This window comes from Corvus hawaiiensis, chromosome 1, assembly GCF_020740725.1.
Source record: "Corvus hawaiiensis isolate bCorHaw1 chromosome 1, bCorHaw1.pri.cur, whole genome shotgun sequence".
Lineage (NCBI taxonomy): Eukaryota > Metazoa > Chordata > Aves > Passeriformes > Corvidae > Corvus > Corvus hawaiiensis.
Genome location: NC_063213.1, coordinates 32,820,117 through 32,844,871, shown reverse-complemented (window position 1 = coordinate 32,844,871; position 24,755 = coordinate 32,820,117). Strand labels below are relative to the sequence as shown.

Genomic DNA, 24,755 nt, shown 5'->3' with positions numbered 1-24,755 from the left:
CCTATACAGCAAATAATTGATGTTTTTAAGACTTAGATTTCTATTTTTCCTCTGACAAACTTGTAGATTAGAAATATTTTGTAACTCAAAAAAGATTCTGTTTAACTTAAGACACCTCAAAAATGTTCAAATTTATTTTTTCCAATTGAGTCATCTCTCAGTGAGGCCTAGAAATCTTTACAGATGTTTCAGAGCTTAAAACTTAAAAGGTTCTCTTTGGGTTTAAAACTTTGCTGCACAGCAGTTTAACATAACCAAGCAAAAAATAAATCCCTACCTATCACTCAGACTATTCAAGAGCTTTGCCCTGTACTTGGAAATTAAAGTCAAATAGGCTTTCCTTTGGTAGCAGAGCAAGAGAATCTTTGCACACATTTTTAAGTTAAAGAGCACGCAATGACCTCAGAATTAAGAACAAAACCAAATGTAACTTCTTGACTAGGATTAAAATCTAAAGAAAGCAACCAAAAACCTGACACAGCACTGCGCTACTCCATGATACAGCACTTTCTTTTTCTCAGTTTTAATTAGGTTAATTAAGTTAAAGAATACAGATAAGTCTGTTGTGAGATCACACTCGTAACTGTACAGACACTGCTACAAACACATCACTTCAGTCAATGTCAGTAATGCCACCATGATAACTTTATTACACTCTCAAATTAATCATATCCTCATCCTTAATGAGGCACAGTTTAGCCATTTGCATTCAAATATGCATATAAACATCCAAAAGAGTTACCATAACAGTTTTTATTAAAAAACCTAATGTACATGTTTTGCCCCAGCGCAGATATATTTTCCTTAAAAAGTACTGTATGTATCAAACATTTAAGGTTTATCCCATCACTGCCATTTATCTTTGAAGAGCTGTCAAATACCTCCAACTTTAATAAATGTCAGTACAGTCTCAAGAAAGAGCTCTCAGTTTTTTTTTACCAAGAAGCTTACTATTTCCTGACATGAAGACAACATGCCATTAACAAGTAATCCCTGTGTTTACTGCATTCTCTCAGGAATAAGTTCCAAATCCCATGTGAGAATTCATACTCTGCCTCAAACTAACACAAGATACATTATTCAAATAAATGGAGGGCATTTGGAAAGATCTGTCAACATTCGTATTTTTAACAGCTCTTTAAAGAGGTAATGGTGCAGATTACGTTCAAGCTCTTTGCCTCAGTGTAACACACATTTGAAATTAAAACAAAACATGGAAGACCAATATCTTTACATTTTATTCTTCAGAAAAAGAAGAATCTTAAAGAAAGCATGTAGTAGTCCACTTGTGCTTAAAATATTCAATGCATGAGAAAGCCAAAAGAAAAAAATACACATTTTTGTACACCATGATCAAAAAGATAACATTATAAATTTTCAGAAATTGCACTGTATTTAGAACACACTCTGCTCCACTTCTATGTATGGCTACTGAGGCTGCCTGACACAGTTCCTTTTCCACTTTAGTTGCCAACCTGTGGAGGCCCTTCAGGAATCAGTGATGTGAAGAAGGTTGTGATAAAGGACCAAGCAGAAGCCATGAATCCAGGCTGCTGCTCTGTATTGCCATCTTCACCTGCATCTTCTCCGTTGTCTTCATCAATCCCATCATCCATAAGTCGCTCCTTTAAAAACAGAAATTGAAGCAATTCAACTGCTTCTTTTCAGAATTCTGACATAAGGTAACCAGCAGCATCTTCCTACATTAAGTGACTTCTCTCAGAACAACCTCCTGAAGTAACTAGCATGAAGAAAGTCTGTGACTGAAGTAGAGAATCAATAATTGTCAGACTGGAGAAATACAGAATTTAAGCAGCAGGACAATGCTGAAAGCTTTCTGGTTAAACCAACTCCATTTCACAAAAGTTGACTTTCTGTCCAGGCACTACAGCATACTTTACAATATGATACATCGGAGTCTCAAAAGACATGTCTGCCCTTACTCACCATCTCTTCAAGATCAGGATTATTTGCATGTTGCCCATCACGGTTCACTTCTGCATTATTGGCTGCCTGTTGTTGGCCTCCCTCTTGCCTAAAGGGAAACCATCCAGCTTGGTGTCTATGTAAGAAAGCGGAACAGTTGAAAACCTCTCTTTTGAAAGGAACAAAAAAGATTTTTTCTTCTACAGCTAACTACTGCAGCAAATTCTGTAAGTACTTTCAGAGGAAGGAAGTTACATCTATTTTTCTGTAATTCATCCTTCTAGATTGAATGGCTACTCTCCAATGTCTGCATTAAGGTCTTGCTGTTCACAGCCCTCAGTTCCAGAAGACTAATAATGTACCATGATTAGGTGATTAAGTAAGTAGAATACTTTTTATGGCTTTCCTCCCCATTTTTAATACTGAAGTTAAATACATTTTCAAAGGCAGCCTTAATTTTCTTAGTTTAAATTCGATTTTCCATGGAAAAAAGGAATTTAAATTTCAGCTAATGCTTGAACCACATCACCACTGTAAATTAAATAAGCCTCTCCTACATTTCCAAGGGTCTATATTCTGATTTCAACTACCCTACCGGTATGAAAGAACAGTCCTAGTTAGGACTGAGACTACACTGTAAGGAAACTCTCAGTGAATGAGATGAGTCCAAAACATCAAGCATTACTGCTGTTTTCCACTTCTATTTACATCACTAAGGTATCTTCATATCTGAAAGGAAGTGATGACAACAGTACTGGTATTTCTCAACTAAATACAGAACGTGCTTAGGTCTTTACGATGTGCAGTTAAAAAATTTTTACATCTCTGTAATTCTACCAGACCTCGTGCCCACCATTATAGTACCACTACCTTAACTCTGCCTAACAAAATTTACTGCACACAGCCCGTAAGTTATTTTGGAAATATACATGAGCTTAGCTCTGCAATTTCATATCCAAGCAGTAAGTTTATGTTTATGCAAGTATATGCTTGACCTATATGAATCTCCCTGCCCTCACTCCCGCCTTCTAAATTTTCATCCCAAAATGCTACATTTCAACAATACTGATCTATTAATATCACCAATATGTAAGAACATTGTGTTTCAGGTATAAGTGGTATCCAACTTACTGTAAAAACATTTTGATAATTACCTTTCTTCACATCTGTTTCTCTACTTGTTTATATTAATTTTTTTAACAGACACACCCTACTGCAAAGGGGCAGTGTGTAAATTTTTGCACATGGATAGTTTTTAATTTTAAATGGAATAAACATTAGCACCACACTCCACATCTCAGATCTGCAGCTATACACAACTGTTGTACTCACAAATAAACCAGCAGCATGGCTCCCATTACCATGACAAACCGACTGAAAGAAGAATAGAAGTATACAATGCTCAGAAGAATTGCTGCTCTAGAGAACGTGTACATCCAGTCCAGCCAGTCCCGGTTGAAGTCCTCTTCATTCACTACTGGGCCACCCTGTGCATTCATCTGAACATTTTGATTTACAGGCCTGTTCTCCTGGACGGCTACATTTGGCACTGCTGCAGGCTCATTTGCACGAGCATGTTCTGAATTTACAGCCTGGGCAACTGCAGATCTCGCTGGCTCAGTGCTGGAAGTCACTTGGGCTGAAACAGCAGCTTGGCTAAAAATTTAAACATAAACTCGGTTTGTCAAAAAGACATGCACCATAATTACTAAGCCTGTCTTCTTTGCTACAGTTTCAGATTTAATGTATGTCAAAACAAACTGCATTTTCCCTTAGATTTTTACTTACTAAGACATTAATTTAATTCTAATCCAAGACTGGATTTCATAATTTGCTGGACACAACTAAGTATAAAACAGAGCCAGACAGAATAAACACAGATATTTTGATCCTGAAAAAAACATTTAATATATTCTTTTCACTAGTGTAGCTCAGTATGAAGATAATGTAGACTTACTACTGCATGTAGTACTGACGTACATACATCTGTTGCCACCATATCATCTGTAAGGGACTGAATGCAGGATACATAGAAAATCCAACAGGAACACCTTGGCCTGGAAACTGGTTGCCTATATTGCTAGGAAACGATTTAAAGAAAAATATTCAGCTCTGAATTGTGACATTTAAAAGGTGCACTAATATTAAAAAAACATTAAAGGAGTATTTCTCTTCTCGTTTGTTCCCCTAAAACAATGCACTGAAATAACATATAGTGAGATCGTCCAACACATTCAAAAAAAGCACTACATTTTCATAAAGAAATTAATAAGCAAAGTTATTTCTATAGAAAGAATATTTGGTTTTGTACTTAGTATGTTACTAGCTGCATCTCTGGAACAAAACAATGCTGAAAGTTTTTCAAAACTGTGCTAACTGCAGAAATTCTTCCATAAAATTCCTTTTAAGTTCAGAGAACACCCTTAAAGGTCTACAGGAGCTCTAAAGGGAAAACTTACTATCTTCTATAGCTTCCTTTTAGAAGCAATACCTGAAATACCACTGTGATCAGAGACGTGAAGAAATAACATAAGACAACAAACTAATCTTTCAGATACAGCTTCTGAAGATTGCAACTAAGAACACTGTAAAGGATTATCTTCCCCCCCCTTCAATATTTTGAGCATATGCGATTCTACTCCCTATGGGCTTTTAGCTCCAATTCACATGCAAGAGATAAAACTCCTGTACATAAGTTTTATGTTTGGTTTTGTCTGCTATTAGACTTCTTATCCTCTCTTACCTCCTAGAGCATATAGCATGTTTTGGCAAGATTTCCAACTCTTTCCCAAAAGATTTTGATGTAGTGAACTGTAGTAAACCAGGACATCTTTCAGGACAGCATGAGAGTATAAAGCATGAAGAAAAGTTTATTCAGACTGCAGGTAGCAAAAGCTGAGACTGCTGTAATTGTACTGCAGACTACACCTGTTCCCTAAGTAAGGCACTCCCTGCAAAGATATCACCAAGAGATTTCATTAGTCTACCAGGCATTCAGATATACACGACATGCCCAGAAAGAAAGATGGAAGGAAGACATTAAAACCTTTTTCCATGTTACACATGAATAAATATTTCACTCTAATTCTGGACAATAGCCTGCCATGCAACTCCATGACCTCTGCTAAAACTGTTATGTTTGCATTTAGCCATAACCTGTTTTGACAACAGTTTGGGGGGCGGTGGGGGGAGAATAAAGAAAGCAAAAGTACTTTCCTGATACCAACACAAACTGAGATAGTCACAGGCATTATTCAAGGTTTGTTTTAAAAATTGAAAGGGTTAACTAGCAGCCCTGCTGATGTATTTATTTATGCATAATTAACATGTTGAAACAGCAATGCCATGAAGCTACTGTTGAAAAACATTAATCATGATTTATAGTTGCAAGCTATAAAAATGTGCTTTTCTATCCCTTGAACTGGCTAACACTTTGAGAGATAAAACTCTTCCAAAATTCATAAAACATTTGACCTCAAAATGTAAAGGTGATTCAAATATTCTACGTGAGTGCCATTAAGTACTGTGCTGAGACAAACCACGGAGCAGAGTCTCAATTTCAAGAAGGCAGAGTGTCAGATGGGGTTCTGAACAGGCAGGATCACCCACTTCTACCTCAGTCACCAAAAAGCAGTCCTACCCAACTTGCCTGAGCAAGTTCTGAAGGAATTCACCACTTCCTTTTCTCATCAGATACAGATTTCAGGGTTCTTCTTTGTAACTGCTACGTTGAGCTCAAAAAAATTTTAGCCTAAGAGGCTAACAGCTTGCCCTCACAGATACATCTTTTAGAAATATTACCAGATTTGAGCCTCTTCTTTCTTTCAAACTCTTTCAAAAGCTGCTTTCTTGATGCCTTAAAGCTTAACAGTAGATTAAGTAGCCAGTCAAACAAGACAAACCACGGAAGTTCAGTTATGGCATATTCTTTTCTTTCACATTCAAATATTGTGGTGGGTTTTTAATTTTTTTTTTCCAAATAGCTTTTCTAGAAGACGTGACTTTTTGAGAAGCAAGACTTAGTTTTTCAAGACCTGACTCCGTTAATCAAGCAAAAGTAGACTGGCTTACAACTGGCTTCTGGCTTAGAATGACAACTAGTACAGCAGTGTTTTGTTTGCTCATCAAAAATCCAAATGAGGCAGATGTTGTCAATTATACAGCTATTACAGTTGCCAGGATATTAAGTTAACTTATGAAATTCAGAAACAACTCTTAACAGTGTATCAATGTATTTCAGTGAGAAGAACTCCCCTCAAAGGAACAGGATCTTCTCAGCAAAGCAAGGCAGCTTGTTGTTCAAGGAAAAAGGAAAGTAGCACATACTTTCTCCTCATCTTTTTCCAAAAAGAGGAGAAAGAGGTAGGAAGTAGACTATTTCAAAAGAATGGCAGCAACAGCATGAGAACAAAGAAGCAAACAGGATCTGTACAGGCATTCCAAGACTGGAGAACAAAGCAGAGCAGACAATAGAAGAACAGCTGGATAAGCCAGGAAACAGCTCACATGGTAGAGGTAGCTTCAGAATACTCTGAAAAGACACATAGTGCTCCTCAGGATGGCAAAAAAAGCTCAAAATTACTTCTTTTGGACTACAGAAGACATCCAAATGAACTAACCAGCACTGAATTTGAGGATAAGGTTATCACGAAGATACTGCTCATCACCAGTGAAAAAACAAGACTTTTTATTCGGACTTAAAAGCTCATTCTCTGTCAGCTGCCTGATTAACAATAACTGCATTTGTTTAACCTTGACCCACAAACATCTCATTTATGGCTCATCTCATATGAGCCACGCACATCAACTTCAGGTGATATTGCAGTATCCTCTGCTATGCTATTTGCTACTTTGAAGACAATACAGTGAGCAAAGGTGACTGATGCAGCAAGGTATTTATGTGCTAGGATATATTGCATGCTGTCAGTATGTCAATTTGTTATTTGCTTTCAAACATTACTGTGTGCACAATATGAAATCATTTCATTAGATGGGCCACCCACACTTGACAAATTATTTCACTGCCTTGATGTTTCTTGTCTGTTTACTGCTTCCAAGTGCTCTCCAATCTGAAATGCAAACCCTGTCAGGGCTGAGCCCGTCTGTTCTGTTTGTACCTGCACAGCACAGCAGAGGCCCTGATCCTCAACAAAGTCCACGGGAGCAGACAATGCTGTGCTTGCTCCCTACAGCTGAAGACTAACTTGGCAGATACATAAGCTACTTGCCCAGTCCCACCTCAAGTTTAGATTTTTTGAAAACAGCATTTGCAAAAGCCCAAATGCAACAAAGTTAATTTTTTTCCCCATAATACTTCAACAATCTGAACTAAATGCCGTTTTCCCAAAGTACGTTCAACTCTCACATTGCAGCTTTAAGCCAGGAGCTGAAAAAACATCAAAACTGTAATTTAATCATCCAACATTCACATTGCTAATTTGTACAAATCAATTAAGTATTGCAAAATGCCCAAGGAAACTGACCCTCACACAAATTTTCAAATACCTGGAGATCTTTCCCCATCAGTAGTGCTTACAGTTAATCATGCAGCTAGAATAAAAAGTGTTTGGTCATGGAAATATAAGAAAAATCAACAAAGTAATACCAGTTTCAGCTATGAATCTTCATATTCCTAACAAGTCTTGATCTGCATATAAATTATATTAAAGCTAGATCCCATTGCCCCAAATGATGTTTAAGAGACAACTAAAAGAACAGAGGGCATTTCTTACTACTGGAATACAAGCAGCAGTGCCCAAAAGCAAAAGTGGATGCATCTGAAAAGATTGCTGAAGCTTTAAAAAGTGTTTTTAAAGAAGCAAGCAGGCTCCAGCAGGCACTGGGCACAGATTATTTGGAGTTGAGCAGAGCCAGTACTTAGCAGTCCACAAAGATCTACTTTAAGTTCTGACAGTATTCCATTAAAATACTTTCCAAAATAAAAGGCCTAGGATTATTTAGGGTTTGTTTATTTGGCATTTCTGTTCAGATTAGGAATGCATTCTTGGAAACCTCCAGTCACTTCCTCTAACTACAGTTCTGTTTGCACCACAGAATGCTCTTGGATCACCATCTGGATTCCTTTTGGATTACACAAAATTGAAATATGTGATTTGGGTGCACTGCTAATGCACCTTAGCCACAAGCAGGACCCTATTCCAGGCAACCAAGATAAAGATTGTCCAAGTAAGACTGAAACTCCTGAAATATGTACAGAGATGTCAGGCTCTCAGCACTTCTTTCAGTCTACAGATCCACTCCTCTCAATCCACATTACATGCTAGACATAGCATGTCACAGACTTAGTATTTTTAACTTACTTTTAAGTTATTCTTTCTTTCCAAGCAGCAATGTCTCCCAAACTGACACAAATTAATTCAGCCCAAAGACTTAATAGTGGTTCTGTTGCCTTTTTGAAGTCCACAGCCTATTCAGTTCACCACACTTGACAAAAACTCACTCAGAATATGTCTATGTGAAAAGCTAATTAGAAAAACATTAAAACTTTTTACAGATTATTCATTTACACAACACATAGTAAATTGCTTCTGGAATTAATCTACATTACACCAATAGCAGTCTTGACAGTCAACCTGGTCTCACCTAGCTCTGTCAGAAAGGCAAGTATGACCACTTCTGTGAAGATGCATTTGGTCACAATAAGTGCTCCACCCACTCCAAAGGCAATCTCTTCCCAGCAGACAGTACATTTCAGACAATAAAAAAAAATTTCAACAAATTCAAGATGAAAACTAGCAAGAGTAGTAAAGTCTAAGTTAACTCTAATGAGAGCATGTAAATTAAACTGAAACTTAATAAACTTTCAACAGCTCTTGCCATCTGTTTTCTCTGCAGCAACAGAAGCAATGTTACTGCTAGCACATTCATACCTTAGGGTTTTCTGTGTCAACATTCTCCAAATTAGGTTTCTAGAATCTGTACAGTACTGGGAGAACACCTTGTCAGAAAGAAAACCTGAAAGTGCTCCCTGAGGAAACGACAGCTATCATCTCGGAACACCATCCTCCTGTTGTCCCCTTGGAAGAAGCTACTACTACTACTAACAATAAAAACAACATGTTTAAGCAACTTCAAAGGTCACATGGGTTAAACTTCCTAAAACCGCTCTTTAAGCACAAAAAAAATGACAGAATTTTAATAGCTATGTAATAACACATCTGATCTAGAAATGTAAACTGGTTACCTTTCATTGGTATGTATGAGAATCCCTAAACATTCTGTTGTAGATACACAAGCACTACATGTACTCAAAACACCTGCATACCATTTCTACAGTTGAATCCCATATGGAGAAATGAGGAATTACATCTCTTATGTATCAAAAACTAAAAACCATCATATTCTGATAAGAATTTAGTGTTGACTATTAAAACAAAGGACAGAAAAGACAACCAGAAACAATAATTCTATCAGTTACATTACTAAATACATCCACTAGACATATTAAAACTGTACTTGTTCAAGAAGGCTGAGGGCAGAGCATAAAGAAAAATAAACAAAAACAGCCTGAAGGGGAGCACCAAGAGCACTTCCTCTTTGACTGACTCCTGGCTAAAACCACTAGTTTTCATGTGAAAACTTTTCTAATGTGACTTATGCTTCAAGGTGAACTAGACAAATCATTTTGCAGACTGAGAGAAACGTAATTGCAACTGAACATTTAAAGCACTTTAAAGAGCATCAAAGAGCGAGGATTCCCTCAGTCTCACTTACCCTTGCATTAAATAAGGGAACTGGTGGCTTGGTGTGGAGTTGCTGTGTGCTTGTGGAAGATTACGATGCCTCACTCCATCTGCACTAGTGTTCAAAGACGTAGAAGAAGCTTCTTGGTTTGTGGGTGAGGCAGCAGTTGATCCAGAACGGTCTGAATTCTTAAAAATAAATAAAATTGAGGTTGTGGATCTTTTGCCACAGCTTTAAGATTTAGTACTGTGTCTTAAAAAAACTACTTGCTTTAATGTTTTGTCATAAGTTTTATTAAGAATGTAAACACTGGGTAAGTCTTCTGTGGTTTTATTGGTTCTGGCAAGCCTTAGTAAAAACAGAAATTCAAAATTGCACTCAGGTGCATGGGGGGAAAAAAAGAATTTTCAGGAAGACTCAACACTTGATAGTTTCCAGAGAAAACCACAAGTCACTGAGAATCATAGTTTCAAAAAGCTGAAGCAAACTAAAACTTAATTGAAAGAATATTTAACAGGAATGAAAATTCTACTGGCTATCGTTAACAGAACTACAACCTCAAGATATGACTACCTTCAACAGTGACAACAGTGCCTGCAGTGGCTTAAAATACCATTCCTCTATCCTTATCTTTAGTTACCCCTTCTACTCTTCACTTCTTCACTGTGCCAGCTGCCCGATCCAAATTCCTGTGCTCACCACTGGAAGGGGGCTACCAACAGGAATGGGGAAACAGATAGGAAGTACTTAGGCTCCCAGGAACACACCTGAAACTAGTGTCAGACCTTCAATACCTGGCTTCTAAACTGTCACCATAACAAGATTACAATGGGGCCATTGAGATGCATTACTTCAGTCTTAATAAATCCCCAAATCCTGTTGCTAAGAATTACTGTAATGTTAACTCAGTAGAAAATCCTCATTAACTTTGACAACTCAGGAAGTGAGGAGGCGGAATTACTTAAGACATCCATACCACATTTGCCCTACAAAGAAAACAAGAAAAATTTACCACTAGACAGTGAGGGTGGGAGGGGAATAAAAACAAAAAATAAATAGAAGGACAAAGGCCATTCAAACTTTGAGTTAAGGTTGTTTCTTCCAAAGTATTATGAACTTAGCACTTTGCATACTGTGCGCTTTAAGCAGTCATTAATACAGTCACTCAAATACAACATTACAACTGATAAACACACCAATAAAACACTTGGCAAGGAGGCCACCTGTGTCCTGCTTGCAGAGATATAAACACAGACTTTGAAAAGATGCTGCAGCCAGACCCCTCTACCATTGCTTAAACTGCTCATGTTTCTGACTGTCACACAGAAGCCTGACACCTATCAACAGCAGAATGAAGACAGCTCAAAAGAGCATTGCCCATAGACCGACAATCCACACACCTCAGATGAAAAGTACCTACAGTGGTATTGTATATATATCCCTTTCTGACTAACCTTCAAGGGTTGCTTAGTGATACTGCCAACTCTGGAAAAAGCCAAGAATTACAGTAATGACTACCAAGTCCTCAACAGAAACATAACTGCTTTTAAAATGCAATACCACCAAAGACCATCATCATATTTGGAGGGTGTGAAGAGGGGAAGGCTCAAAACACCATAAACAAACATGTTCTGTTAACAATTTAACTAATAAAAGTGTTAAGAACATTTCCTACTTTTCACTGTCTTACAGATGCTATGACTACCTTGAAGTTCATACATAAATACCGGCCAATTCCTGTCAAACAGAAAAAACCCTGGCCAAGTTCCACCTGTATCTCATGACAACAGCAATATTTTGACTGGTCTCTCTTAAATTTTCACAGAACAATTCTCAACTTAGTTTTTTTCAAGTTCTGAATGCACTGTTCAATTTCTGCCAAAGATACAGGGATATGAAGAGAAAGGAGAGTGTACTTTTCAATACAGTGTTAAAAAGAAAGAATAGCTTAGAAAAAGTAGTGCTTTATCATCTAATAAACACAACTGTATTACAATTTGAAAAAAGGTAATCTTTGTTTAAATAAAAGGACACCCTTAAATAATCAAGTCTAATTGTACAAATTCATATGGCATGCTCTACTTTAAACACACTATTTTACAGACAAATATAAAAAGTTAAAAGAGAAATTAATGGCAAGTTTCCTTAGCATAGAAGGAATTTATGTCCTGTGTATGAAAAAACTCACTGAGCTATTGCTGGAGGTTGAAGCTCCATGACCTTCTCTACTGGTGCTGGGTTTTGGAGAACTTGGGGGTGTCCGAGATGTACAAACCAGATGAACCATATGATATTCATCTTGCTAAAAATTAAAGAAATTGAAGAGCTAAAGCAACAATATTGGAGAAACAAGTAAAAATAGTCCTTAAAAATTCAAAGTTGTAAATGCTAAAGAAACATTACACAAAACAGAGAGACCAAAAAGCAACACTTGAGCCTAGCACAAGAGAATCCTACCATTTCACAACTAATTAATGTCTTCTTAGAAGCTGTCCACAGTAACACATGGAACATTGACTTTAACCCAGTTTTCCCTAAAACAGCAGTATAGCAGAACCAGTGGAAGAACCCCAGGAGAAACATGAAGAAGTGTATAACAAGCTTTTACTTTGGAAAAATCTCAAATCTTTTACAGAGCTCAGTTTCCCTAAAGTTAGGAATGCTTACATTTGCACTGAGATCTATGAAGAGTGTTATTCAATAGAGATATCAGGGTACATGAAAAACGTAGGCGCTGGAATTCCACAAGCAGACAAAGATAAGAACAATGTGCCAGCCATTGCATTCACCTTACTCCGGGTCTACGCTTGGCTCAAGCCTAACCTGCAGACACCCAACTGAAGGGCCCCTGCAGATATTCCATGCTCAGGGAATGCTATTCAAAGTGCTAGGTGGGGCTAGAGTATTCCTAAATATTTGAAAGTGAGGAAGCAAATGCCTGCCACCAGTTGAAGCCATGTAGCAAGGCCATGCCAATTCTGCAGGAACACACTCACCCCCCCCATCTGGAGGCCATAACTTCAATCTGAAGCTATTTCACTGTACCAAATTAAACCACCCCCTTACATGGCCATAGCAACACAACAGCTATGGCTGCATATTTAAATTGCACACCGCGCCTTCATCAGTAACTAAATTTTAAACAAGAGGAGGAACAGAAACACGCATCTATCCTCTTCTGAAATCAGGATAGTGCAGGCAAGCTGCCATTTTTAATGAGATGACATTCAGAAATGCTGCATTTGGAGGGGGTTTTTTAAACTATATATAAACATGCTATAACAGCCATTTAACCATTTTTAAGGTTTTGATCTTTAGGAATAGAGAAAACTATATAAATGCTTTTATACGCCACTGTGCATTACTGCTAACATAGCCAACACACACCCACAGTCATTTAAACTTCTCCCCATGTACTGGTCCCTAACCCCAAGCACAGCCTCACTGCTACATTAAGTGTAATTTCTGACCACTCAGTGATAGCAAGGATCAGAAAGCACTGAACACAGGTGATTAGCACTTTGACCATGTCAAAAGCCTTTAACCTAACTAATCACCTTCTTCCTAGGTAAGAATTTATGCCCCTGGGAAAGGCAAGGGAAGCTAGATATATCAGTTGTTAAGCCTACAGCATACAGCTTTATTAAATGTGACAGTTTATTGTAACATACTTCTATTCATAAGTAATGTGTTGGATATCACTGTGCTAGAAGAGTGCCACAACTTCCAGCCTCGAGGCATCCTGTATCAGTGAAATGACACTGGTCAGTACCAAGGAGCAAGTATCACAAAACTAGACTGAGAGATTTAGTAAGTCCTCAGATAATATTAGGAATTTATAGATAATCCAGTAGGAAGATTTTGGCAGAGAATGAGACTGAATTGAAGTTTAATCATACTTTTTTTCTAAAAGCGCTCAAAAGCTTTAGGACAAAAAACTCCACTTCTTCCAACACAAATTTCTAACTTTGTGCTTGAGACTGGCATGTTTTCAAATTCACTTAATTTCTTTAACTACAGCCAAGGCCTATAACTACTAAAATGCTTTAAAGCACAGCCCCTATATGGTGAAGGAAAACATTAGTTAGAAAGCTTCTCCTCTAGCACATAAGCAAATTTTGAAACGTTGTTTTCTAAAACCAGTGTGCTTCAAGTAGGCCAAGTGAATTTAAGGAATTCAGATTTCGTTTTGTCCTTAGCAAGCAAAAACTAAGCTTTGAGTAAGTTATATAAGCATTTCCTTGAACTTTTAAGTGGTACAAGGCATACACTGGTTTGCAGTAGTCCAGCTTCAGTTTTCTAGTAAACCTATACACAGTAAACTGCAATCATTTTCTTTGGTAAGAAGTTCAATCCCATTTAATAAAATCTATTTCAGAATAAAGATTATAAAGGAACAGCAGTGTTAGTCTGCTGAAGCAATACTCAAGACTCCTCTGCATCTGTTTCTCCATCCTTAATACTGAAGTTCAGTTGCTCACTTTCACTAAAGCCCCATCCACATTTGGAGACTTTCCTCCACAGAAAGTTTTAAAATGTGACTCACCCACTCTTACAGCATGTACATTGATTTTTACCTCAATACATTACAAAAAAGTATCATTACCAACAGCCAGGAACTGTATTACAGAGTTCATCTATTTCATAGGCTTAAAAACTGTGCAAGGACTTAAGGTATTTCCCCAATAACAGCTATTGATTCATGCTGAGCTGTTTACAAAGAATTTAGACTGCTCAACATAATGCATCGTGTTTTCTGTCACCATCGAAATGGAAACAGAAGTTCTTTATAATCTACCCTAAATACCTTGTTCTATACGTTATTAAGAACTTTACTAACTTAATGAAGTCCTTATTACTTGGTATCATCAATCCAAACTATTTGAACCAGTTTGAAAACCAAGCGCACATATTCCAGTATTTCCTACGTGAGATACCATGCATATTCAGGATTGGGATTTAAATGCTGACTGAAGAATCCGAAATTAGATTAACTGAGTTATTTGTTCCAACAGGAACCAACAGAAGAAAAAAATGTAAGAAATTAAAAGAGCAAGAACCAACGAAGTTTCAAACATCATCAGGAATGGTTAAGTGCTGACAAATCAAAAACAAGACAACAAACAGCCTTCCCAGGAAATTCTTCAGGAATTTAGAATTTTGGTTTTGGATATTAAATATACTACTCTTTGTCTGCTTGCACAAGTGCCATTTTTAATTTAAGTTCTGGATTTAAGCCTCAATGAGAACTTAAATGATGTCCCAAATCAACACAAATATGTTGTATTATTCCATTTATGTGGCAGTGGTAACCATTCAAAGAAATCAAGGCCAGGTTGGATGGAGCTCTAAGCAATCCAGTCTAGTGGAAGATGCCCGCAGCAGGAGGGTTGGAACTAGATGATCTACAAGGTCCCTTCCAACTGAAATCATTCCATGATTCTATGATACACAACAGATCACTTGCCTGGGACTGAACACAGCCTACTTACTCTCCCACCAACTGGAAACGTGCCTCAATCCACAAGTATCATAATCCTAGACACAAGGCATACTTGAAAATACATTTTTCAGAACATATCAACATTATATGGTTACATCTCTCAATACAACGAGAATTTGAACTTAAACAACACAAATCTAAATTCCTATTTCCCAAAAAAGGGGTTTGATCAAATATTGTACGGTGTTGATATAAAGCTTACTTTTCTGAGAACATCTTTCAGCTGCAGATGATCAGGAAGCAGTCTGCCAGAATACACCAGTCTCTGATCCTTTGTAGACTAGGAGATGGGGACAAAGAAAGGAATTTAGCTTTTTTCCTGCTGTACAGGTATACAGCTGGAGATAACATCTGCAGATGAGAAAATTCCTTATAAGTCCAACCACCAACAGACAGACTTAAAAACATTTCAGAGGCTTCACAAGTCCAACTCACAAATTACTTCTGAAAAAGACTTCTACTATTAAGCACTCAGCAAGAGTGCCATAACATTTAACAACACCTAAGAGTAAATGCTTGTTAAGAAAACTTCCCACTACATTCAAAAATTCCTGTCTTTTAGTGATTTGTTCTTTACCCTGCTCCTGGTCCCAGGCACTTTCTAAAAATATAGATGGAGAAGTGGCTGGGGCAAAGAAAGTTAGCAGAATGATGGAATGCCAATTAAAATATTCAGAATAGAACAAATTTTACTCTTTTTCAGTAGGAACTTTCTGTTATTAGTCCTTGCCCCCATCCTCAGACCCCCTGCAGAAAAAAAACCAAAACCAAAAACATCATTGGTTAAAACAAGGAGGAAAGCATTAAAAAGTAAGAAGCAGCAAAAGCTTTTTCTTTAAGGTAGGCTTCCAACCTGGGTAAGCTTTTTTCCCTATTCTGACAGTTTCACAGTTTCAAATAATCTAGTATTGCAAACAAAGACTTTTTATTTTTTAACAAATTATATACTATTCACATGATAGTAACTTTGGACTATTCTACACAATAGAAATAACAACAAAATTATTTTAAAGGAAACTATTTGAGGTACCTATCTACAGTAAGATGTCCAGCATGCTAAAACGAGGAGCTTACTCAATCAAACAAAAGAAAAACATCAACCCCACTCAATTCAGTTTATGCTGTCAAAAAAAAAGTGGTAAATATTCATTAACATGCTGTAACTATGTGAATATATAGCTCCCTTAAAAAAAAAAACCTCCCAAATATTCACAATTTTGAAAGAATTTTAAAGAGAATCCAATGGTCACACCAGTTCAGTTTAACTACTGCTTGCACCCTAAATTAATTCAGTAACATTTATCACTTAAAAGTGAGTGCTAACATAAGCAAATGCTAAGTGAAGAAATCTAGCCTAATATCAGTGGAACAAACATGCATGAACTATTTGAAGAATTTCCCCATCATGCAAACAGCAAGTCTTACACCTCTCCTCTTTCTACCCCAGCCTTCTGCTGCCCACTCTGCAGTCTTGTTCACACTAAGACAAATAACTGAGACCCAGATCTCTGTGATCAGAAAAAGCTTTCACAGAAGTTTTGACATTTTTGTTTCTTGCAATAGCCTTCTACAGATCCCAAATAACTTAGCAGAATATAGAAATGTTACTCCAAATAACTTACCAGAATATAGAAATGTTACAAAACTATTGGGGTTTTTTTTTAACCTGGAAAAAAAAATGGTCATATCACCAGAACAAAACAGAGATACTCAAAGCAAATAATTCTAATAAGTACTCAGTTGTTGGGGTCCCTCCCCTGCCGTGTAGCCCTGGGAGAGGGGCCCTGAGGGCACAGGCACGGGGTTTCCCTGCCCCTGCTCAGCCTCGTTCCCATTGGTTGGTTTGTGTTCCCTGCGCGGGCAGAAGGACCCTTGGTCCCGTGACTGGAACAGTTCCTGGGCAGAGCTCCGGCCATGCGGCTGGAGAAATAAACATCTCTGAAACAGCTATCAAGAATCTGTCTGTCCATATATATTTCCTTTCCACGGGACTCCTGGTTTGATATATGCGTGTTGCAGGATCCCCACTGCAACATAATGGTGGAAAATTGTGAGCAGAACGATCCCCGATCCCTAAGCGACTGATTTGTGTGAGTAAACCCTGGAAACTTTGGATTCCTCTTCTTGGTTTTGCTTTGCTATTCCATATCTAAACTATGGAGGAACCGTAGGAAGACTCTTGGCTCTCAGAGCCGCATATGGACATTTATCTTAAACTCAAAATGATTCTTGAACAACGATTCTTGAACAACTCAAAATGATTCTTGAACCGTAGGAAGACTCTTGGCTCTCAGAGCCGCATATGGACATTTATCTTAAACTCAAAATGATTCTTGAACAACGATTTGTAAATTTTAGCTTGATTCAAGCTCAAAAAGAACTGAAACACTTCCTGGCATGGTTGTTTAAGAACTTTTTCTATGTTTCTTGGGATTTAATTCTTACCAAGGGCTTTTGGAAAACCGTTTGGACACAGTTAATACTGGAGTCAAAATATATGCCGATGGAAGAATATTTTCGTGAATATTATTTAGTTACCGAGACTGTTGAGCAATGTCAGCTGTGTCCTGGCAAAGGGAAGCCTGGCGCAGGGACCGTGCGGCCCAGGCCACGTGCACCGAGCGCTCTGCGAGCAGCAGCGAGGCAGTTCCCGCGCGCGGGCGGAGCCACGCGAGCCGCAGTGTCGGTGGCGGAGCGAGGAGCGGCGGGAGCGGCGGGACCCGGCGGTGCCCGCCCGGCCCCGTGCAGCGCGTGGTGGAGCGAGCCCCGTGAACGCCCGACCGAGAGGGGCGGCGCGCGGGTGGCGGTGGCGCGGAGCCGCGCCAAACCGAAACACGCGCTGGAGCAGGGCGCGGGGGAGTCATCGCTCGGGGGCCCGGCCGAGACGTGGGTGCAGCGCCCGGCAGCGGCAGCGAAGCTGCGACCAGAGGAGGCGACGCACGGAGAACTGAGCGGCGCGGCCCGGCCCGGCCCGCACAGCCCCGAACGTGACCCCGGGAAGAGCGCGCAGGCACGAGCGGCCCCGACAATTCCAACACGGGAGCGACCGAAGGAGAGAGCAAAGATGCAGCGAGACAGAAAACAGCAGCCACTCGGAAAAAGGAAAAGATCATAGTAACTAAGACCTTAGGGATAGTAAAATGGTATAATGTTAAGCAAAATTATGGTTTTATAACAAGGTGTGACAACCAGCAAGACATATTCGTGCATAGAACTGCTATTAAGAAGAATAACCCTGAAAAATGCATCCCAAGCTTGGGAGATGGAGAGGTAGTGGAATTCAAAATTATACGAGGTAGAAAAGGGTTACAAGCATCGCAGGTCACTGAGCCTGATGGTGTTCCTGTAAAAGGCAGTATATATGCAAAAAATCGTAGTCATGTTAGACAATATCTCCATTGTAAACGCCCCCTACAGTCTCCCTTTCCTAATCCCACCTTTCCCTTTTACCCTATGTCCTATTACCCCCAGTGTATTCCCAACCCGTTTTTTCATCCATGGTTTCCCTCACAAAACCATGCTTTTGCCAATTGTTTCCCCAAAAATCCCTTTCCAATGCCGAGTGGGGGATGAAAAGGGGGAGGGAAGAAGTTAAACCCTCTCCTGCCTCAGTTTCCCCACAAAGCATGCTCAGAGAGTCCTGTCTCCCTTCTGTCAGCCCTAAGATGTTCCACAGAATCTGATTGGACATTTAAAGACTCAGGAGGGTGGCTTGTTTTGTTTTGAAACTGTTCTTGTTATGTTTATCCAGTTGTTTTCATTCTCCTTTTATTAAAATAAAACGGGTGAGGTGTTGGGGTCCCTCCCCTGCCGTGTAGCCCTGGCAGAGGGGCCCTGAGGGCACAGACACGGGGCTTCCCTGTCCCTGCTCAGCCTCGTTCCCATTGGTTGGTTTGTGTTCCCTGCGCGGGCAGAAGGACCCTTGGTCCCGTGACTGGAACAGTTCCTGGGCAGAGCTCCGGCCATGCGGCTGGAGAAATAAACATCTCTGAAACAGCTATCAAGAATCTGTCTGTCCGTATGTATTTCCTTTCCACGGGACTCCTGGTTTGGTATATGCATGTTGCAGTATCCCCACTGCAACACTCAGTAAATCTCAAGCTGTACCTTTTTTCCCAAAGCCATACTAGCCATTCATGATTAAATACACTTTTTAAAAAAACACCCTGCCACATACTGTGCAGAACTGTTTATCACTTCCACTTAAGAGTAATTTTCTCTATTCTTCTGCATTTTTCTGTATATTTACTTAGTGGCATAGGACACTATTTTTGTAAGTCTCACAACACGGGGAACTAGTTATTTGCAGCTGAAATTGATAAAATACATTCAGCAACAAGGATGTACTATTTCTATTTACATTTAAAACAACAAGAAATGCCTGACTCACGTCACTAACTTCTTTTGAGCTATACCATTTTGTTGCTCCCTTCAAGCAAGAACAGGCTGCTAGCAGAATGCAAGCCTGCATTTTGTACTTGGGAAAGGCCTCCTTAGAAAAATCAGAATTTCAGCATCAAGATTAAAGAAAACTTTAATTTCCTGTAAATTGGAAACTTGTTGCTTTAGATTGACCAGCGCAGATAGAAGAAAAATCTTAAGAATCCTTGTTTCTGGGCCCTGAGACTGATTAACTGGAGATTAATAAGAACAGATAAGCACTTAAGCAAAGCACAACAGCAAAAAACCCCTCAAACTCCAAATCTTTAAATCATCATCCAGCATAGCACTAGAATGTTGTTTTGACTGTCTCACTCGTAATGGAGCCTTCTACACGGTCACTTTCAATTCTTCTCTTCAGTACCTCATGAACCAGTCCCTCTTCCACCCCCTCTAATCAACTATCTTCTCAAACATGATACGAGTAACTTCCAAATATGAATACTTTACAGAGGTGAAACTGCGAGATCAAAATTACCCCTCAAAGCTGACTACATAGCCTTCAGTAATGCATTTCAGCTCCCTACAAAACCACAAAAGAAAAGCTTAAACATATGTTGAGTACTGTTAATCATATTAAGCCAGAGATTTTAATGGGGAAGATGAGGCCTTAAACCCCATACTCCTCCCTTCATAAACTGAACACCTACCTGAGAACTAAAAGATTACCACTTGCAATTTTCAGAGTGAAAGCCTGAAATTCTGAAATGGGCTTGTTGGTTTTTTTTTTTAAATGCAAATGAAAGAAGAGGGAATAAATGTGGAAACAGAGTAGCTCACATATATGCCAAAGTAAATAGAAAAGGCATTCAACTCATCCTCTGCCAGAGGAAATTTCACTGCCACACCTCCTGCTTCAAGGAACAGCATGCTCACTGCTAGCTGAAACATTAAACTGTGATGGAAAAACACCTCAAACCACATAATTAGAGCAGCCCCATTTTCAGAAGCAAGCATGTGGCATCAGAAAAAATTATTCTAGAACCTAAAGTTTAGAGTGAGATGGGAGACAGTTCGCAGATCAAAATCAAAAGGTATGTATGCAAAACTAAGAACTCCAGAGCTACTGGTTTGGTTTTTAATCTCCATTTTTCCAGGCAAGACTTCTTGTGCAATGCTTAGTCCAAATTAGCTATGCCCAGCACATTACCAAACACCAAACTTAATATAGTGTAGCAGTGTCCTTTAGGAACACAGGCCATCTCTGAGCTATACTGTTGCAGCTACCAGACAGGTATTATTTTAGTTCACTAAGCTTCTCTCCCATTCCTCTATAGGAAATAAAAATCCAGACAATGACATGTGGTAGGCAAATGCTAGATGACAGTACTACAGGCAATGAGAAATAGCAGTTTTAAATTACTGTTTATAGGTGTAATCAATGCAGCAGTTAATGCACTGAAGGTAGGATCTGCCAGACTGAGACACAGGCTGATTTTACAACAACCTTGAGTTATTTTACATAAGTATTTCACATTTAGGGACACTATAACTGCAGTACTCTATCTATGAAAACTGGTCAAGTCAGGGAACAAAAGTATTGACGAATGTGAACCTTAGTAAATACTCACACACTAACTGAACATCTTTTTGAACCTATTTAGCTTATTCAAGTACTTACTTTGGAAAGTACATCAACTTTAATAACAACTAAACCAATTTAAATCTGCCTGTATTTGAAATCTGAATGTACTCAGGCCAAGTCATTTACACAAATTAATCTGGAAAAATTACAAACAACACTGCCTCAAGACCTAACTTCTCATTTGGCTGTTCTAACCACCTCACTTTCTGAAGACATACTCCTAATAAATTGTAAATTTAATTAGGACACTTACAGTTACCATCAGTTTACCAGCTAATTTACAGAGGCACATACAAGAATGAGGTTCAAGTCACACAGAAAACTTGAAATATTATGTTCAGCAGTGACAGCAACTGATTTCTGTTTTATACCCTTAGAGAACACTGCAAGGCCTGTATAAAGTCTCTGTGTTCTGGTGTATTCCCACCACCTTAAAATAGTGTTGTAATAGAAGTTATTTCCAGGACCTATCATATTGAAGGAACAGAGAAATCTTATCAACAAGATTTTAACTGATCTGATTTAAAAGGAAAAAAAAAAAGGGAGAGGGAGGGGAGCTACTAAAAGCAAAAAGACTTACACACATTTGAAAAAAGCAGTAGCACTCAACATCAAAAATATATCAAGCCAAAAATACACTTTTTGAATTTACTATACATAGGAGCCATCCTAATTAATACCTTTCTACTCTCCCATGTTATTAATTTAATTTGAAAGGTCCTATGAAATAAAAATACTGTGTTCAGTTATTAGTTCAACTGCAAGTGCAGTAGATCTAAATTAAATTGGAATTACTGAGATAATTTTCATTGAAGAAACTCCCCATTCTTTAACCCAGCATAAATTTGGGTATCGTGAACTAGTCATTTAATACTGAGAGGCATGTTGAATCTATTTTCATCAGAAGAAAGATGTTTCAGGAAACTGAAATTAACACTATACCACTGTTTAAAGCCTACAGTGCAACATGAAAACCTCTTGTTCATTAAGGTTCTTTCCTTGCAGGAGCTCAATTTAGCAGGATCATTCACAGGATGAGTCAGAAAACTAGTGTTTAAACACAAACTCGTCACTGGAGGAGATTCTAGTGAGGAGGATGAAGCAGCAATCAGCTGGAGTCATATTTTTGTTTTTCACAGCAGATAGGCTCTTTCAGAAGAGAATTACTCACAGTAATAACTACATCCACAAACTCTCAAAACTGTTTAACAGATGTCAATGTACCAGTGACACAGCCCAAGTTGTTGGCTGCTTTTCTTCTTTCTCCAAAAGGCAGAAACCCTTCCTGAGACAAAGCTACTATTTTACTTTCCTCTGTCAAAAAAAAAATCAACAACAGTAATTCTTCTATTGAACTAGGTGAAAAATAATTTACAATATAAATGCCACCTTCTTCTGATGTTTTCTAAAGCCTTGTTGTAGGCCCCACATGCTGCTGCAGTTCTCACACAGTTCTCTGGAACAAATTTTTAAATATACTGTTCTGTATGACTGCCATTCTACACATATACAGTATTATCAATTATTGCCTATGCTTTTTCCATAGCCTCTTTTTAATTGCCAAATTTAGAACTTAGAGGAATTCAGAAATAAACAGTATTTCTCTCAGGAACAAAAAAGGCTATAGGTATTAAGTTTCAAAATACAAGTTTGTTTAACACCTGACAGCAGAATTTTCAGCACAATCTCAGGAAAAATGGCTTCTCAAAGAAGAAATAATTTTGTAGGTTGTTCAACTACATGTTTCAAATAATATTATGAATAAACATCTATCTGCTCCACACCTCAGTGAATTCCCTAGATCGTGTTAACCTTAAGTATATTGCTTATACTTTAGAACAGACGGAACTCTTAGCCAGAGATGTTAGATTTACAAAAATTAGTCTCAAATTCAGTTAACTGAGATACCTAAATCTCAGTTCCCAAAAAAAGCAAAGTGAAGCATTAGTAAGCATCTTTAGCGATATCGCCTTTCAGGATGCTACACTGCGATCGTCTCACACCACGTATAAGAGCAGCTTCCTATTTGTTACATTGCCAACTTCCCTGAAAGCAGAGGGACGGCCATCGCCTTCATGCAGATCACCCTTCGGCAGCAGGACTCTTGTTTATTTTGCAGCGTTTACGGGAAGTCTTGACCGCCTGTCCCCAAGTCGCCGCAGGGCCAGCCTTACCGACAAGGCGAGAGAAAAGAGCTGGCCAACAACTCACCGGCTTACTGGGGTACACCTTGGAGAGGTGGGACTTCAGCTTGCCCACAGTCCACTCCAGAAAGCAGCTGATGGTCTGGTCGGTGTATTTCTGGTTGGGGGCCTTGATGATGAGGGTCACCGGGTGCTCCACCACGCTCTGGTCCATACTGCCCGCGGGGCCGGCCGGCCCTGCCCCGCTCTCCTTCTCCCCCGGCACACGACGCCGCTCGAACCTTTGGGGGGGCTCCGAGCGGGTTCAGCGGCCGGGGGCGAACTTCCTGGGGGAGCTGGGGGAGCCCATCCCCGTGCTAACGCTCCGGGAACCGCGGCCACGGGGAATCGCACCCTCGTCCCCCACGCCCGCGATGGGAGAAGGAACAGCGCGGCACCCGGAACGCACCCGCCCAAACCAAACCCCTCCACCCGCGGCACCACCTCGGCCTCCGGCCGCCGCCGCCGCGTAAAATGGAGGCCGGAAGCGGCGCCGCCGCTGCCCCCGCCCCCCGCCGCTCCCGCCGAGCGGCACCGGGGGGCGCCCGCGGGCCGGGCAGGCCGCGCGTGACGCCATGGCGGGCGGGGGCTGCGTGGCGCCGCTGCCGTTGTGGCCGTGGGCGGCGGCCGCGGTACGAGGTGTGGGTGTTCAGCGGCTGCTCGGGTCGGGGTGTTCATTCACAAGAAGGTCTCAGCGACTGAAGAGCTTAAATGCTTCTTAGCATGGGAATTAAAGCTTTGCTGCCCGTGTGTCTTGCCACCGTCACCGTTGCGTGGGAATGCCGCACTGTAGTTATCCCAAATATCCTTGTGAGGTCAGGAAGTGCTATTTTATAACGAGAATGTAGGCCATTGAATCACAAAGAATCACATAATCACAGAATGGTTTGGGTTGGAAGAGAACTTAAAGATCATCTGCTTCCAGCCCCCTGACATGGGCAGGGACATCTTGCAGCAGGACCAGGTTGCTCAGAGCCCCATCCAGCCTGGCCTTGAGCCCTGGCCAGGATGTGGCATCCACAGCTTTCCTGGGCAGCCTGTGCCAGTGCCTCACCACCTTCACAGTAAAGACTTTCTTCACCTCTTCTCTTTCAGTTTGAATCCATTCCTCCTTGTAAATAGTCCCTCTCCGTCTTTCTCATAAGTTCCCTTCAGATACTAGAAGGCTGCAATTAGGTCACCCTGAAGCCTTCTCTTTTCCAAGCTAAACAAACCCCATTCTCAGCCTTTCTTTCTAGGAGAGATATTCCATCCCTCTAATTGTCTTGGTGGCCTCCTCTGGACTCACTCCAACAGGTCTCTGTCCTTCCTGTGCTGGGATCCCAGAGCTGGATGCAGCACTGCAGGTGGGGTCTCACCAGAGCAGAGCAGAGCAGAGGGACAGAATCCCTTCCCTTGCCCTGCTGGCCACGCT

General features: G+C 39.9%; 1 protein-coding gene across 5 annotated transcripts; it reads right to left on the bottom strand.

The window, feature by feature from the left end:
- Positions 1-623: 623 nt before the first annotated feature.
- HERPUD2 (HERPUD family member 2) lies at positions 624-23,823 on the bottom strand. 5 transcript variants are annotated; one of them, XM_048299078.1, is made up of 9 exons: positions 23,370-23,823; positions 15,336-15,413; positions 11,819-11,932; positions 9,661-9,818; positions 4,670-4,756; positions 3,884-4,006; positions 3,259-3,582; positions 1,948-2,062; positions 624-1,625 (listed from the first exon to the last, which is right to left on the bottom strand). In XM_048299078.1, exons 1-9 carry the CDS (start codon positions 23,514-23,516, stop codon positions 1,464-1,466), a joined length of 1,308 nt encoding a protein of 435 aa, XP_048155035.1. In that variant the 5' UTR covers positions 23,517-23,823; the 3' UTR covers positions 624-1,463. The 5 variants fall into 5 exon arrangements, with proteins under 5 accessions (XP_048155035.1, XP_048155059.1, XP_048155042.1 ...); XM_048299102.1 differs by lacking the exon at positions 11,819-11,932; XM_048299085.1 differs by lacking the exon at positions 15,336-15,413.
- Between the last annotated feature and the right edge of the window lie 932 nt (positions 23,824-24,755).

Bases quoted from the DNA above. Each gene is read 5' to 3' on its own strand.
- HERPUD2 (XM_048299078.1), bottom strand. From the start codon at position 23,516: ATGGACCAGAGCGTGGTGGAGCACCCGGTGACCCTCATCATCAAGGCC. The intron at 15,414-23,369 runs GTGAGTTGTTGG...CCCATCTCCTAG, and splicing joins AGGTGTACCCCAGTAAGCCG to TCTACAAAGGATCAGAGACT. The intron at 1,626-1,947 runs GTGAGTAAGGGC...CTGTTTTTAAAG, and splicing joins ATCCTGATCTTGAAGAGATG to GAGCGACTTATGGATGATGG.